The 17,122-nt window shown below is 41.3% G+C and overlaps 3 protein-coding genes across 3 annotated transcripts; all 3 read left to right on the top strand.

The window, feature by feature from the left end:
- The first annotated feature begins 690 nt into the window (after positions 1–690).
- On the top strand, positions 691–1,626 carry LOC101985315 (olfactory receptor 10-like). The gene has a single exon (XM_005350173.1). It carries the CDS (start codon positions 691–693, stop codon positions 1,624–1,626), a length of 936 nt encoding a protein of 311 aa, XP_005350230.1.
- A 9,273-nt stretch (positions 1,627–10,899) lies between these two features.
- Positions 10,900–11,457, top strand: LOC101985026 (40S ribosomal protein S16). Its single transcript, XM_005350172.2, has one exon. It carries the CDS (start codon positions 10,949–10,951, stop codon positions 11,387–11,389), a length of 441 nt encoding a protein of 146 aa, XP_005350229.1. The 5' UTR covers positions 10,900–10,948; the 3' UTR covers positions 11,390–11,457.
- Positions 11,458–13,021: 1,564 nt separating this feature from the next.
- On the top strand, positions 13,022–13,957 carry LOC101993893 (olfactory receptor 10-like). The gene has a single exon (XM_005350318.1). It carries the CDS (start codon positions 13,022–13,024, stop codon positions 13,955–13,957), a length of 936 nt encoding a protein of 311 aa, XP_005350375.1.
- Positions 13,958–17,122: the final 3,165 nt, after the last annotated feature.

The raw sequence follows: 17,122 nt of genomic DNA, 5'->3' as shown, positions 1-17,122 counted from the left end.
GAAGTCATTGTTTTTTACCGCAGCGTAGTACTCTAATGTGTAGATGTTCCACACTTTCTTCATCCATTCTTCCATTGAAGGGCATCTAGGTTGAGAATTGCATACACTGTACTTTCAACATATTCATACCTCCCCTAAACTTCCCATAACCTCCTTCTCTACCTTCCATTCAACTCTGAACTTTCTTCTTTTTTTTATTCACATCCATTCCAGATTGTGTTGCTCATCTAATCTTGAGAGTGGGGACTGATCTAGTGTCTGCTCAACCTATTAAGGGTCACATCATTAAATAATACTGGCTCTCCCTTTCCCAGCAGCTATCAAATGCCAATATTAGATTTTTAAATGCATTTTCCAGGTGACAACATTTGGATTTGCAACTCAGTGCCATCAGGGAAGCAGTATAGAATTTCTACCCTCAGACAAAGAAAGCTGGGGCCCAAAGGACTGAGTTGTCTGGAAAAATCCAGATAGCAACATTGGAGTTCAAACAAGGGCCACAACACCTTAAACCACTGATTTCCTATCTGAAGAACAGAATAGAAAGACTGGATCAATGGGATGGATTCGCAAATTAAAAGATGACAAGCATGAGTTTTGAATTTTTAGAGTACTAGGAGTAGTGTTTTGACCCATACTCCTTATAGGAAACAATGAGTTGAGTTTTAGTGTTTGTACAAGTGAAATGCTATGGGAAATTCCAACTCCACTTCACAAGCGAGTTTCATGTTGGTGGGTTTCTCAGACTGGCCTCAACTACAAGGCTTCCTTTTTGTCATTATTTTGATCTTCTACTCCCTAACTGTCTTTGGCAACATCACCATCATTGCTCTTGCAAGACTGGATGTTCGACTACACACTCCCATGTACTTCTTCCTCTCCAATCTCTCCTTCCTGGACCTCTGCTTCACCACCAGCACCATGCCCCAGCTCCTGATCAACCTCCATGGACTTGACAAGACCATCAGCTATGGAGGGTGTGTGGCCCAGCTCTTCATTTTCCTTGCTCTGGCCTCCACAGAATGTTTGATTTTGGTGGCGATGGCCTTCGACCGCTATGCTGCTGTGTGTAATCCACTCCACTACACCACCATTATGCACCCCCTCTTCTGCAGGGCATTGGCCATCTCCTGCTGGATAGGAGGCCTTGTGAACTCTCTGATTCAGACAGGACTTGTGATGACCATGCGACTCTGTGGCCATCAACTGAATCACTTCTTCTGCGAAATGCCCATATTCCTGAAGTTGGCCTGTGAGGACACAGAAGAAACAGAAACTAAGCTGTTTGTGGCGCGAACAATAGCTTTAGTGTGCCCTGCAGTTCTGACTTTAGGATCCTATGTTCACATTGTTCGGGCTGTACTAAAAATCAAGTCAAGATCTGGACGCAGAAAGGCTTTTGGGACTTGCGGGTCCCACCTCGTGGTGGTGTCTCTCTTTTATGGCTCAGGTATTTATGCATATCTCCAGCCGGTTCGCAGATATTCTGAAAGCAAGGGAAAGTTTGTTGCCCTTTTTTATACTATTGTTACCCCCTTGTTCAACCCTCTGATCTATACCCTGAGGAACAAAGATATGAAGGGGGCCCTGTGGAAGGTGCTAGGGAGAGGCACAGACCCGGGGTAGCACATGAGGAGGAGAAGAGCTAGTAAAATTTCTGTGGTAGCTCTCCATCTAGAATACCATTTGAGCTTCTACTGGTCACAGCAAACAGTCCAGTTGTTCTCAGGATGTTAAGGCCTTCCTTTTGAGAACACTGTAAGAGGCTATCTGTCGGCATGCCTTGCAGGTCAGGATCTAGGGCCTTTATGTAAAGCAGAATTAAATGTTACTTATAACACAGTTTTCCACAAGAATTTACTTGGAGACTATATTCTGGCCACATTGGAAAGTAATAAAGAGCCATAGGTATTGGGGCAGTGATGAGGGAGGTAATTAAATGTGACATTACTTTTTATGAAGTCAGTGATTCCTAACAGATGATACTGGGTCTAATTACATAAGTCATTAGTTCCCCCTCCTATTTTTAAGTATTTGTGGGCCTGGTCACACCCTCCCAACCTCTTAAAGCCTGTTTCTAACTTTCCTGACATATACTACCCATCTAGCTTTCTCGTGGTTTCTGTTTCTGAGAAAATAAGGAGATCATCGTCTGAGACACTTCACTCTGCATATAGAGCTTTAGATCTTATGTAGGTATCCTCCTGGGAAAAGTTTGACAGTCTCATTCCAATACCACAGATAGATTGAAAGCACAAATACAAAAAAAAAAAACAACCATATTAAATTTTCAGGGAAATATCATACGGAGGATTATGTTATGGCTTTATCTTGGAGATCATTTTTTACTTTAGGTAGTTTAACTAATATGTAGTAATTGCAAATGTCACTGGGGAGGACATAATTTCCTGGGACTACCTCTTAGCTCTTCTTTGCCTGGGTAGAATACCCAAATTCAGACAAAGCTGATTTCCAAGAGAAAAACATACAAGTGTTATTATTTTATGTATACATGAAGAACTTCACAGGAGAGCAACTTTTCAAGAAAAAACACTGAAACAAGTTGTTTCTATAATTTTCGGGCAAAGAACAAATCATTTGTGAAGGGATAGCAAGCAAAACTAACAAAGTAGTAAATTCTAGAGATTTTGCTAAGACGCATGCCTGTAATATGAAAGCAAAATTAAAACAAGTGTTACTTTAGTTGGTTCATTTACTCAGGTTCATTACAACCCTACATTACTAGTCTTGGTGATAAAGTCAAAATCATCATTATGGTTTCCTGCATGTAGGAAAAAGCAGGCTACATAGACATGCCTAAAGCTGCATTTTCTCACATGATTTCAACTTCAAGTAATCTATATTCCAATACTATTTCTATTTTATTTTATATTTTGAGATAGCCTAGTCAAGTCCTTCCATTGCTTTGGAGTGTTATATGATACTTCAATAGAAATATACAATATACAATGACCACTTCGACTAATTGCCATGTCTGTCTCCTCAAATAATTATTATTCTTTATTTTGAAAACCATCATAATCACCTCAACTAGCTGTTTTTGGAATGTACAATTAAATACTGTCAGCCATTGCTGTCTAATGGGCTAGAAAATTTTAGGAATTATTGTTCACATCACAACAGGTGAACCGCTCAGCAATTTCCTGGAGTTGATTAGTCATCGGGGTACTTAACAGGTGCTTATAAAGTCTCATTAAAAGTGGACTATCCATGAGACATTTGGACTAGAGTAAGAAGTCATACAAGGCCTGTAGCTACCATATTCTAACAGGAATTGATATGGGTCACGATGAATCAGCAACTTTCTATGCTAGAGTCTAGTCACTTGGAGTTATAAGATTCAAAGAGGAGGGGAGGAGGAGGAGAACGTGAGGTGACGGGATGGTCGAGATGGAGGAAAGACAGAGATAGAGAGCAAGGAAAGAGACATCTTGATTGAGGAAGCCATCATGGGGATAGCAAGAAACCTGGCACTAGAGAAATTCCCAGGAATCCATTAGGATGCCCCCAGCTAAGTCCCTAAGCCATAATGAAGAGGGCACCTGAACTGGCCTTGCTCTCTAATCAAATGATGACTATCTTAAATGTCATCATAGAACCTACATCTAGCCACAGATGGAAGCAGATGCACAGATCCACAGCCGAGCTCCCAAAGTCCAGTAGAAGAGAGGAGAGAATATGAGCAAAGAGGCCAAGTCCATGATGGGGACACCCACTGAAACAGCTTACCTGAGCTAATGGGAGTCTGTCAACTCTGGCCTGACAGTGAGGGAACTAGGACCAAAGGAGGCCCCCTGAGTGTGGGTGACATTGTATGGCTGGGGCAGACTGTGAGGTCACTGGCAGTGAGACCAGGATTTATCCCTACTGCTTGTTCTGGCTTTTTAGAACCCATTCCCTTTGGAACCTTACTCACCCTAGATATACTGGGGAGGGCCTAGGTCCTGCCTCAAAGCAATGTGCTAGACTTTGTTGACTCCCCATGGGAAGCCTTACCCTCTCCGAGGAGTAGATAGGGGGGTGAAGATGGAGGGAGCAGGATGAGGAGAGGGAGCGGGAACTGGATTTGGCATGTAAAATGAAAAAAAAAAGATAGTTTTTTAAAAAAAATAAATTAAAAAAAGATGACAAAAGAAAAAAATTCAAATCTGGGAATGTTCCCTAACTTTTGGGTGAGGACTCCCAGTGTCATATCTCATGGTCTTGCCACATATAGGGCAAAAGATTTTTATAAATTAGGGATTCTCAAGGCCAAAGTTTTTAACAATAACTCCTCTTGCTCCTTAAAATTTTACTCTCAAGTATGCAGTGACCTTTTAAAGTTTCTATCTATTGTTTGAGAGTTCATATATGCATATAATGTGTTTTGAAAACCTCCCACCCCACTTCTCCCCTGCTCCCCTACAACGTTTCCCTCCCAGCTTCATGTGCTTCTGTTTATGAAGCCACTGCATCCACTTAGTGGCCTTTGTGGGTGTGTGTGCAGGACCATCTGTGAGAACATGAGTAGCCTCTCCAGGGAACAGCCTTAAAGAAATCAACATTTGCTCCGCCAGCAATTGCCCATTGTCAGTAGCTCCTCAGCGAGGGATGAGACTTGGTGAGCCCTCCTTTTTCCATACTAGGACTTCGGCTGATTTGATCTTGTTTAGGTTGAGCATGTGGTCACAATTAGTGTGACCACAGGAATACAATAACCCTGTCATGCCCAGAAAAATACTATTTCACTGCAAGTGTCCACTACCTCTGGCTCTTCCAATCTTTCTACACGTTCCCTTACAATGATAACTGGAGCTTTGCGGGGAGAGGGCTTTATATAAATGTCCCATATAGAGCTGAACACTCCACAGTCCCTTAGTCATTGCACATTGACTATCTGTGATTCTCTGTATTGGTTGTCATCTGCAAAAAGATTTTTTTATTGAAAATAGATTTTGTTTCATACAGTATATTCTGACCATGGTTTCCCCTCCCTGAAACTCCTCCCAGATCCTCCCCACCCACCCAAATCCACACCTTTTATTTTCTCATTAGAAAACTAAACAAACAAATGAGATGGGGGCAAACCAAGCAGGGGAAAAAGCACATGAAACACATACAAATGCAGAGACGGAGACACACTTGCCCACAGAGAAATCCTGTGAGAAATCATGATATGTAAGCAGAAGCCTGGTAAGGTTTTAAAAAACACAAACAAAGCATCATAAGACAAGATACCACTGAGTTCTCTTTGTCTTGGCCATCTAGTGCTGGGCATGGGGCCTGCCCTTGAGTGTGGTTTTTATACCCAGTGACACGCCACTGGAGGAAATTAATTTTTCCTATGTACTGTAAGGTGCAGTGAATTGTTTAGCTACTACACAATCCAAATGAAGTCAGAGAAGGAAGCCTTCTTAGCTTAGCAGAAATTCATATTTGTGCTTATCGTGTTGAGTCCCCTGAGGGATCACAATGGTCATCCCTTGGCTTAAGTGGTTTTCACTGGGAAACCTCCAGCACCCTTAGCCTTCAAGGGTAGCCGTTACGAGAGCTGGAGGCCCATCTTCCCTTTAGAGGGAGTGACTTCTCCACTTTTGTGGTCTCCCACTTTGCAGAGATAGTGCCCTGGATTTCCACAGTGGTAGCAAACATGTGACCCCTTAGAATCCTCTTTTTTTCTGCCTGAGTCTGCCCCACCGAAGAAAATACTGATTTTCAAGTTTATTGTGGGTAAAACAGTATAGAAATAAGAAATGGTGACATATTAAATACTCAGTGTGACATACATAAAAACCTCAAGCTTTTCATGAAGGAAATAAATGTTTATTTAGTGGGATCCCTTTCACACCGCGGGGAAAATGAGAGTGTTTTCTGGGGAGTTCATAGAAGGAAATGAACCCATGTGTGTGGTAAAATTCCAAAGAAGGTGTGGAATTTGGTCTGACTGCTGACAGGACTTGGGCCAAGGCAGAGGAAATATGGGGAATCTCATTCTGTAGCGTCTCATGAGTAAGTAACGGCAAGTTGTGAGGATGCTGAATCAATCTGATTATTTGGGGCACAGCAGAGAGACTAGATGGAGCTGAAGGTGGTGGGGCAGGTCTTTGAGAGTCTGCCAATTGGTTATAATTGCCACATTGGGGCACAGAGGTCTCCAAGGCCATACCTGATGAACAATTTTTTTGTCAGGAGGAACAGATAATGCCCCCAGGACAGAACAAAGTGAGGTGTTCACACTGAGGGTCAGAAGATGTCTAGATATCCTTAAAGTCCAGAGGTACTTTGGGAAAGTGCCAGGTTCTACCCAGCCTCAGCTGGTTAGGATACACATCGGCTGAGCAGGGGGACACCTCTACCTTCTAAGCTATGAGGTTCACTTTCTTCTCTCTGGGTCAGAACTATGTATAGTCATGACTTCTCAAAGATAAGAGCCCTGTCCTAAGACCTCTATACCCCATAAAATGGACCAGTATCTCAAAGAAACAAGTCTACCTTGAACCTCTCCAGATACAGACAGTCTCAGATGTGTCTCGCAAGTCAACAGACTCGAGGGTGGTAAATGAAATGGTTCTCTCTTCCAGAACTCTCGGTGAGTAGTGATTGTGTGAGATGTTCAGGATTCACGGTTTAAAATGAAAAAATGGCAAGATTCCACTAGGTAATTGGCACTGGGTTCTGCTCTATTTATATGTGGCCTGGTTTGAACACATATAAATGTTAAATTTATGAAAAAACATATTTTATCATCAATAGTCTTTATCAGCATCTATCCTCCCACCTGAACAGATGAAACATATTAAAATTTCAAATTTCAAAACTAGGAAGGCTTACTGGAAGCACAGACAATGAGAGGGAAATCATCTTAATTTGTCCATTTAGTTTTTCATGTCAAAAAAAAAAAACCAAGCCAGGCGCTGGTGGCACACGCCTTTAATCCCAGCACTCGGGAGGCAGAGGCAGGCGGATCTCTGTGAGTTCGAGACCAGCCTGGTCTACAGAGCTAATTCCAGGACAGGCTCCAAAGCCACAGAGAAACCCTGTCTCGAAAAACCAAAAAAAAAAAAAAATAAAATAAAAATAAACCCAGCTGGATTCAAACCATGATTTTGTAGCAGTATATGCACAATGCTGGTGTGCTGTTTGTCTATCAGTATTGAATATCACCCTAACCTGTGGCCTAGTATGGGATGTTGTGTGGTCCTGGTGTGAAAGGCAATATCCAGATTAGAACGTTATTGGGACTGGAGGCTGCTTTGGTATCTAGTAAGGTTTGATAGTGAGTTCGTATCACAGAAACTAATGAGAGAGTATCCTCTGTGATATACTAGGGAGAAGTGAACTTAGATTAGGTTTTCAGTTCCACAGTTCACAGTGAAGGTAATCAGGAAAGAATTCTTGAGGACTCCCACCCTTGCCCAGACAGAAGATTAAATGATTTGAATAGAGCTCCATGGCAGTCTGACAATATTAGATTAGTGGACTAGCATGAAAGGGGAAATAACACGAGCTGTTGGGGAAAGAATTCAAACATGAGTCCTGACCAATAAATTAATTATGAAGATTATGCATAAATACACTAGTTCATGCACACACTCACGCACACCAACACACATAAAGCCGAACACAGACAATCACTGACTTTTCTATAGCTGAAAACGAAACATATAACTGTCAAGAGTGCTTTGTGTGGCCCAGAGAACTGGAACAAGAAATAACTTTTAAAACACATCTCACTCCATCATCCGATGACTGCAGGAACGTTTTTACAGCATCCTGATCAAATCCTCACCTTTGAGTGAGCAGGCGCCTTGCCAGGTACGTGAGAATCACTTCCTTTCACAGCACTGTATTTTTAGATCACTTCACTCCTTCTTCTGTTCTGCTCATATCAAGCCACAGTCTACCTTTTTGGAAATGTCACAAGTGGGTCTAAGCTTGGACCTCTCAAGAACAAAGAGGATTGGGTGTGTTTTCTTATGTGGCAGGTTTTAACAATTTACATGTGTTTTCTTTTTTTTTATTGAGAAATAGATGGTTATTTATTTAGGGGTAAACTCACAAATCAACATTCTCTGCTTGAACGGAGAACTGCTGCTTTATAGTAGAATATTTTGCCTTTATTATAATTCGTATTGTAAGTCAGGAAAATTGTTCTTCATTCTTAATTGAAAATAGTACGATAAAAAATTTTGTTAAAAGTGTGATAACAAACGAGCTGGAATAATGTATCCCAGAACCCCAGAGACTGAGGCAGGAGGATCATGATTTTAAAGTCAGCCTGCAGAAAAGAAAGTTTGCTAAAAATTTCTATATACATACGAGATTCATCAAACATATATACAGAAATGAATGAATGCAAACATTGATCTTACTGATCGGCATAGCCTTCTGAGGATGCAATAAAGTTGAAAAATTCTCACCATACCGTCATAATCTTTTTAATCTCTATGAAAATATATTACTCATAAGTGTTATGCTTTCTTAGTAATTTCCAAGTGATATATATCCATTCTCAATATACATCTATTCCTGATTATCTAAGAAAAAGAAAGGAAGAAAGATAGAGAGGGAAGGAGGAAGAAGGAAGGGAGGGAGGGAGGGAAGGAGGGAGGGAGGGAGGAGGAAGACTTACATGTATTTTCTAATCTAAATTTTCTATTTAGAGCAACTGCTCCTCATCTAGGGTGTCTACGTGCTTTGTCAACCGTATTGTCCTTTGATCCGTTATCAAAGCTTTAAAGCAACCTACCACCAAGGACTTAATACTCCATATTCTTTCTGACTGCCAAGCACTATATTTTTATTTCAGGATGAAGTTGTAGGAAGGTATTTGTGCATGGATGGATGGATGGATAGATGGATGGATGGATGGATGGATGGATGGATAGATGAATGGATGGATAGATGGATAGATAAATGGATGGATGGATAGATGGATGGATGGATGGATGGATGGATGGATGGATGGATGGATGGATGGATGGAAATGCAAGCCATTACGGAACATTTATATGTCAGATAAATATAATTTTCTCCTTTCCTGAAATACGATATTTGGGCAATATGAAATGAAATAGAAATTTTAAGTTATCACCTTCACTTAAGCTTGAATAACACTATCTATTTTTCTTTATATTTGGAGGTGTTTTTATTGAATAAAATTCATTATCCATGTGTTCTGCATCAACAGAAAGCCTCAGTGCTACCCAGTCCCCTAAACTAATGCAACCAGAATCTAATCTTTGCCTGGACTATGAGATCTAGAACTCTAAGTAATAGGAAGGAACTGCCAGTAGCCCCTCACGGAGTTCACAGTGAAGAAACTTGAATCTGAATTTGAAAACTAGATAAGGCTCCAGACAGTTGCATTTTGACACTTCCCAGCACGGATACAAGGAGGCTAACCTCCACATCTGAGCCCAGGAAAGACTAGAGGAATGCTTTGTGGAAGATGAGAAGTTGTCGTAACTGCAACAGGTGGTACCTAATTGATAGGAACACAAAGAGAGGAAGCAGGTGTCGCTGAACACAGACAGTCACTAGCATCAGTTTCAGGAGAGACTTAGACAGCATGACTGTTCTGACGACCGGGCCAGTCACTGCAGAGACCCAGGGATTAGAATGGCAGATCCATTCTCCCAGAGAAGGGACTCACTATCAGGCATGAGTCTATGTGCCGGATGAAAGTCAGTACAGGTGGAGCAGAGATGGAAGAAACTCGAACTTACAGTCGATGTAGCTTACTCTCATTGCACACTAAATCCCAGGTACACAGATCAGATCCAGGGAAACAGAGCTACCTCTACACCCTACTGTCTACACAAGACCGAAAAACAATAGCACTGCTTGGCACCTAAGGACCTGCTCAAAACTGGAACAAGTCCGAGCCTGCAGACTCAAGAGTGTATCAAGCATTCTCGTGCATCTGTCATTATTCTAGGTCCTAAAATTTTAAGTCCGAACTTCCTACCCTGATTTTGCCAGAAAGACTAAAAGAGCTTGCATTTTTTCATGATTAGATTCATAGCAAAGAGGAAGGCTAAAAATATTATCCAGTAAATAGTTGACATGATAGATCAATGAGTCAAAGGAAGAAGTCCCCATGAAGACAGAAATGAGAAACGAGCCGTGGGGAGAGAAATGGAGCAATACATTGTGGATGAGGAAGCGAGCCCAGGGCTTCACTCGGGAAGTTTTGATTTGAGAATCTGCAAATGAGGCCAGGGCTTCACTCGGCAAGTTTTGATTTGGAATCTACACATGAATAAGAAAGTACTTTTGGGTTTCCTCCCAAACTAAGGGTTTTTTTTTTAAGGTTCTGTACCATTTTTATTGAATCTTAGTTTGCTTTTGTTTAATCCATTAGTGAAAAGGGCACTACTTCCTCGTGTCGAGTCTTGTCAAGTGGTTCCCTCAGTTCTGTGTGTGTCCAGCTGAGGTTCTGAACTTCAGTTCAGTTTTGCCTGTTCAGTGTTGTTTTACAGACTTTGATAGGCACTTGATGTCATATAGCTCTTGGTTACATTGTGTTAAAATCTTTGGGGATTGGGATTTCAGGAATTTTTATAAACAATTCTTTTGATGTTTTGTTGAGTTGTAGATATGCTAAGAATGTCTACATGGTCGCATGAATATAACTGAGATTAAACTGTACAGCATATCACTAAATGAGAATGGGACAGTGTTGGTTCTTTATTATTGCACAGAAAATAAATATATCTGAGATATTTGGGTGTATCATTCACAGCACCAGGGTGTGGAACATGTTCATTAATTCACCCAATAATACTCATTGAAAGGCTTTCTTCCTTCCAATACTGCATTATGAGATTGGGGTACAACGCTGAATAAATTCACAGATCCAGTTGGATGGTCTTTTAAGAGTATTGGAAGGCCTTTTCCGGTGGCAGCACCGCATGGTGAGGACCTCGTGTTCATAGTCGCAGCTATGCCGGCCAAGGGTCCGCTGCAGTCCGTGCAAGTCTTCGGACGCAAGAAGACAGCCACAGCCGTGGCGCACTGCAAACGGGGGAATGGGCTCATCAAGGTGAACGGACGTCCCCTGGAGATGATCGAGCCGCGCACACTGCAGTACAAGTTACTGGAGCCTGTTCTGTTGCTGGGCAAGGAGCGATTCGCGGGTGTGGATATCCGGGTCCGTGTCAAGGGTGGTGGTCATGTGGCCCAAATTTATGCTATCCGACAGTCAATCTCCAAAGCCCTGGTGGCCTACTACCAAAAGTATGTGGATGAGGCCTCTAAGAAGGAGATCAAAGATATCCTCATCCAGTATGATCGGACCCTGCTTGTAGCTGATCCTCGGCGCTGTGAATCCAAAAAGTTCGGAGGTCCTGGTGCCCGTGCTCGATACCAGAAATCCTATCGATAAGTCCAACTCAAGGATCAGGGTTTACCTTTGTAATAAACATCCTAGGGTTTTAATGTTAAAAAAAAAAAGTATTGGAAGGACACACTAATGTTAAAAGTATATATGACACATCCTTCATAATTTAAGAATGCATGAGAGCATTTAATCCCCATCAAAAAAACTATCTTGTATGTGCTGGTTAAAGAAACATATAAATTAACACTTTGTCCTCATAATTCACATTTTCTGCATCTTTTCCAAGAGGGCGCTAGTATGATACTCAAGCGTTTTTCTTGCAGCATTGCTCCCGCATGGTGCCATTAGCAACCTTCTAATGCAGATTTAATGAGAAGGCAATACATGAATTTGGCATAATTTCTTATATTAAGCAGAGGTGAAACTTCAGTTAATCACTGATTTCCTTCTTTGGGATGAACTTTTTCATATGCCTTTTATATTTTTACCACAGAAATACTAACCTTTAAAGGCAAGCAATTTTATGCATATGCTACTTCCATAATTCATTCAAGTGTGTTATGGTTAATTCTTAGGTTTCCTGAAGGGATATTTCATGAGACTTGAAGAAATCAAAGGTTTCACACACACACAAAAAAAATATTTAACATTTTCTACATGCCCTGGATGAAAGCAAGAGTAACTCAACACTTGTCACTATTAATAATGCTAAAATACTTAAAGGAAGACATGTCTTTTTAAACTCACTCTGTTACTGTGTTGTCTGGCGCCCAGGAACTTGGAGCTTTTGAGGAACAAAGAGATGAGAAAGGTTGTCACTGAACACAACGGATTCTAGAGAATATTGCTGCAAAGAACTTCTGGCTTCAGAGATGAGAACCACTCCTCCTGGGAAGCCCAAGGGTGGCTGGTTACGTTGATTGAAAAAGTACCATATATCCCAAGCATAATGGCTCGTGAAGTGAAACAAATATGTTAAAAATAATTTTCCCCCAAAAGGATGGAGTTCCACTCTTCTTAATCTTTTACATCAGATGGCAGTGGTATGAGCGAGGCGTCCCAGATCGGTACACTGACCACTTACGCTGAGCAGAAGGTCACAGATGTACAAGAGGGGACAAACATGTGATCTCAGCCTGGTTACACCCAAGGGTTAATAGGCAGAAACACTGCGCCTCACAGACTGTGGAGAACAAAAGAGAAGACCATAGAATACTACATGCATTTCTGTACACTCAGTAATTTTCATTTATTTTGCTTGACTTTAGAAGTTCTTGGAATCAAAACCAAACCCCCTACCACCAAGATGAATGCTGGTTCTGCATTCAATTTTTTTTAAATGCAGTTTCCAAGTTAGTGCAAATGGATACAAATGTCAGTTCTACTTAAGAGGCAATTTGTTAACCCTACTTTCAGAAAAGAAAGTATCAGATTCAAGGATTGACAAACTTGGCTGAAGTTCTGGAACACACAAGCAATAGGACTAAGATTCAAACATCCTAATGCATCTCTGCATTAGTGAGGGAAAGACAATTCAGCATACAGAACTTAGCAGTAAAATGGAAATCAAACTGCCTGGTTTAGGAAAACTTAGGGAATATTGGGAATGTTGTTTAGATTCTCATTCTTCATAATGGACATTAAGTTGGCCCCTGCTATTTGCACATACAAAGGGCTATGAACAGTTTCAATGACAGTTTAGGAGGGAGCTTCATTTTGGTTGGCTTTTCAGATTGGCCTCAGTTGGAGCTTGTTCTTTTTCTCTTTATTTCAATTTTCTACTCTCTGACTCTCTTTGGCAACACCACCATCATTGCTCTTTCCCGAATGGACGTTCGACTGCACACTCCCATGTACTTCTTCCTCTCCCACCTCTCCTTCCTGGACCTCTGCTACACCACCAGCACTGTGCCCCAGCTCCTGATCAACCTCCATGGACTTGACAAGACCATCAGCTATGGTGGGTGTGTGGCCCAGCTGTTCATATCTCTTGCTCTGGGCTCCACTGAGTGTGTGCTCCTGGTGGTAATGGCCTTCGACCGCTATGCTGCTGTGTGTCGTCCCCTGCATTACACAATCATCATGCACCCCCTTCTCTGCCAGGGATTGGCCATTGCTTCATGGGTAGGAGGCTTCTTAAACTCTCTGATCCAGACAAGTCTCATGATGGCCATGCCACTCTGTGGACACCAACTGAATCACTTCTTCTGTGAGATGCCGGTTCTCCTCAAGTTGGCCTGTGAGGACACGGGAGGAACAGAGGCCAAGATGTTTGTGGCCAGGGCTATAATCTTGGTTTTCCCTGCGGCACTGATTCTAGGCTCCTATGCACAGATTGCCAGGGCAGTGCTGAAGATCAAGTCAATGGCTGGACGCAGAAAAGCTTTTGGAACTTGTGGATCCCACCTTCTGGTGGTCTCCCTGTTTTATGGCTCAGCCATTTATACATACTTACAACCCAAGGGCAGCTATTCTGAGAGTGAGGGGAAGTTTGTTGCCCTTTTCTATACCATCATCACCCCCATGCTCAACCCTCTGATTTATACCCTGAGGAACAAGGACGTAAAGGGGGCTCTGTGGAAGGTGCTAGGGAGAGCCACAGACTTGAGCTAGGGGAAGAAAACAGGGCCAGTACGAACTTCTGTGGCAGCTCTCATATCCTTACGTCTATCCTGTTCTGTTGAGTAAGAAATAGTCCCAGGATTTTGTTGCTTTCCTCTTTTGGAGTTGAAAGTCAAGATCTCTTTAGCCTCTTTCCCTTAGGGTCCAGAGTCCCTGAAAGAAGGGGCTCGAAGCCGATTTAGCTCAAGCAATGCACAAGAATGTTTGAGTAGATGCTCTAGTCTCACCACATGAGAATAGCACAGGTGTTTAGGAATTCCTGAGTATGCGGGAAGGCTTAATTGGAAGTGACACCCAAATTTTTTCAAAGCCAGTGATTCCCTTTGTATGTGTGTGCACTTTGCCCGTCGGTGCAGAACACTGTTCATCACTGGTCTTCTAACTAGTTAACTGCATCCTCTCAGGGTTTAGGGTCCCAAGTAATCCCTGCCTTTCTAGCTTTTTTAGTGTTGCTGTTACTAGAGGGAGGGAAAACAGAGACTGTGGTCAGATATACATCATCAAAATAGAGTTTTTTGAGAGTTTTAGAGATGATGTCATTTCACTAATACTTAAGGAAAATAGCAAAATCGGTGAAAGAGCACCAAATAATAAAAGCATCAAAATCTTCTCGGTTGGGCCACAGGCTTGTTCGTTGCCATGGTGAATATACTTTCATCAAAGAGAGAAGAGAATAGAAATGATGATAAAAAGAGTAAGAATTAAGAAAGTGTTATAACAGAAAGAAAGAATGGAAGAGGGTAAGACTAGTGAATGCAAATAGAGCAGAGTTGGTGGAGGGAGGCGGTATGGAGCCAGGGGATTCTACCACGACTGTTTCTCTTCGTGTGCTTAAATGATGGTTTCAGATCAAAGTATAGATATCTTTGAAAATATGCTTTAAAGTTTTAATAACTTTGGATAAGAGAATTAATTCCCATAGTAATCACTATTTACATAGTTTTTGAAATATTTTTATACAATTGTGCGAGCTAAATATAATCCCTAATAATTCATGATTAAACTAAGTAAGCATCAGTGTTTTTAAGGAACTTATCCATGTTCACATGACATGAACCTGAGACACTTTTCATGACCCCAATCCAACCTGTACCATTGCCCTTTATGATTCCATCATACTTTCTCTCAAGGTCCTGGGTACCAAAGCTGGTGAGTCGCCTTGCTAGAAGATCACTGTCACTGAGCTGTATGTTCAGCCAGCCTCAAGACTGAAAGCTCAATAGTAGAAGAGTGAGCTTGGAAAGCTTGGAGGGAAGCTAAATGTGAGCAGAAAGTACATTACAAGTTCTCCTTGTTCTGTTCGGACCTGGGGGTCTGTATTCTTCTGACTTATGAACATTCTGCCATCAGTGGACATGCTTTTGTTATTTGTATAAAGTGAATGCATGTGAGCCTTGGTCCCAGTTCTTGAATGTTTTATGTCAAAAATCCATGCTGCAGAATGTTCTACATTGTCACACTTAGTACCTCAACATTTTAAATAAGTATATTCCCTCTCCCCACCACGCTGTTTTACTGATGGAGGCACTAAAGTTTAAGTAAATTTTGTATGAATTACTTCAGGTTGTCTAAGCATTAAATGAAGGGTCAGCATTTAGACCTGGACTATTACATTTCCGGTCCTTCTTCCTTAGCTACTACTCAGCCATCCTTACTTTTATACCTCTTTAGCTCAAGATTATCACTAACCATGTGCATGAAACAAATGCTTTCTCCTGCATCCTTTCTTACTGTTTACACAATTATGGCATACATACAAACTTAATAGAGAAAGGAGAACTAAAGTTTTGGGACTAATGCATTACTCTTTATCTGGCAGTCAGTAAAAAGAGATGATCATTTAAAGATAGCATAACTGCAGCGGAGCAATTGGTACCGCTGGGCACACACAGCCATTGCTTTGCAGTTTATGTCTTGTGGGATGCAGATGCCATCTCCATGGAAACCTCTAACCCCTGGGTATTCACAGACCTTTTCATCTGTGACCGTGGCTAAATGAGTTTTGTCACAAAGAGCAAAACCATATTGTTTGCAAAAAAGAAAAAAGAAAAGAAGGCCATGAATACAACCTGAGTTAATCATATTAAGAGAATTAAGTCAATCTTAGACAAATGTATGTTTTCCCTCATTTTTGTTTTCTAGATACTATGTGTGTGTGTTCTATATATGATTGTATATAGGAATTATCAACATAATGAGAAGCTGGCTATTAAAAAATAACAACACTGACAACCCCTTGTGTAGTAGTGTGAATGCAATTGGCCCCCATAAGCTCATAGTGAGTGACACTATTAGGAGGCCTCGTTGAAGGAAATGTGTCACTGTGGGGGCAGGCTTTGAGGTCTTTTTTTCTAAGGCTTTTCTCAGGTCACAGACCACATCCTGTTGCCTTCTGATCAGGATGCAGCCAGCACAATGTCTGCCACCAGGCCGTCATGCTCCCTGCCTTGATGATAATGGACTGAACCTCTGAACTGTAAGCTGCCACCAATTAAATTTTTTCATTTATAAGAGTTATTGTGCTCTGGTGTCTCTTCACAGCAATAGGAACCCTATGACATCTTGACAAAAAGAAAGGGAGAGAGAGAAAGAGAAGATGGAACAATGGAAACCATTGAAGCAGACTCTGAAAATGCCAAAGATCACGAAGATCTCTATCAGAAACTGTAAACCAATGAGTTTGATGACACAGACAAAATGGACAAGTTCTTGGATATATTCAACTTAGCAAGACTGAATCATAAAGAAATGTAAAGCTTCAACAGAACAATCTCAATCAGTGAGATTAAATAAGTGATTTAAAAATCATCTCACCAAAAAAACACCCAGTACCAGATGACTTTCTTCACCGTTGAATTCTACCAAACTTATAACAAACCAATGTCAAATCTTTCTTCATTATTCTAGGAAAAAAATGAAAAGCAGAAAATTCTTTCAGATTCGCTCTGTAAGGTCAGAATTACTCTGGTAGCAAAACTAGACAAATGCAGAGAGAGAGAGAGAGAGAGAGAGAGAGAGAGAGAGAGAGAGAGAGAGAGAGAAGCTAAAACAAAAGCCACGAGCCAATATCCCCAATGAGCATAGGTGTAAACATTTTCAATACAATACTAGCAAATCAAATCCAATGATACATTAAAATGTGTATTCACCATAACA

Source organism: Microtus ochrogaster, chromosome 7 (assembly GCF_000317375.1).
Source record: "Microtus ochrogaster isolate Prairie Vole_2 chromosome 7, MicOch1.0, whole genome shotgun sequence".
NCBI lineage: Eukaryota > Metazoa > Chordata > Mammalia > Rodentia > Cricetidae > Microtus > Microtus ochrogaster.
This window is presented reverse-complemented; position numbering and strand designations above follow the sequence as displayed.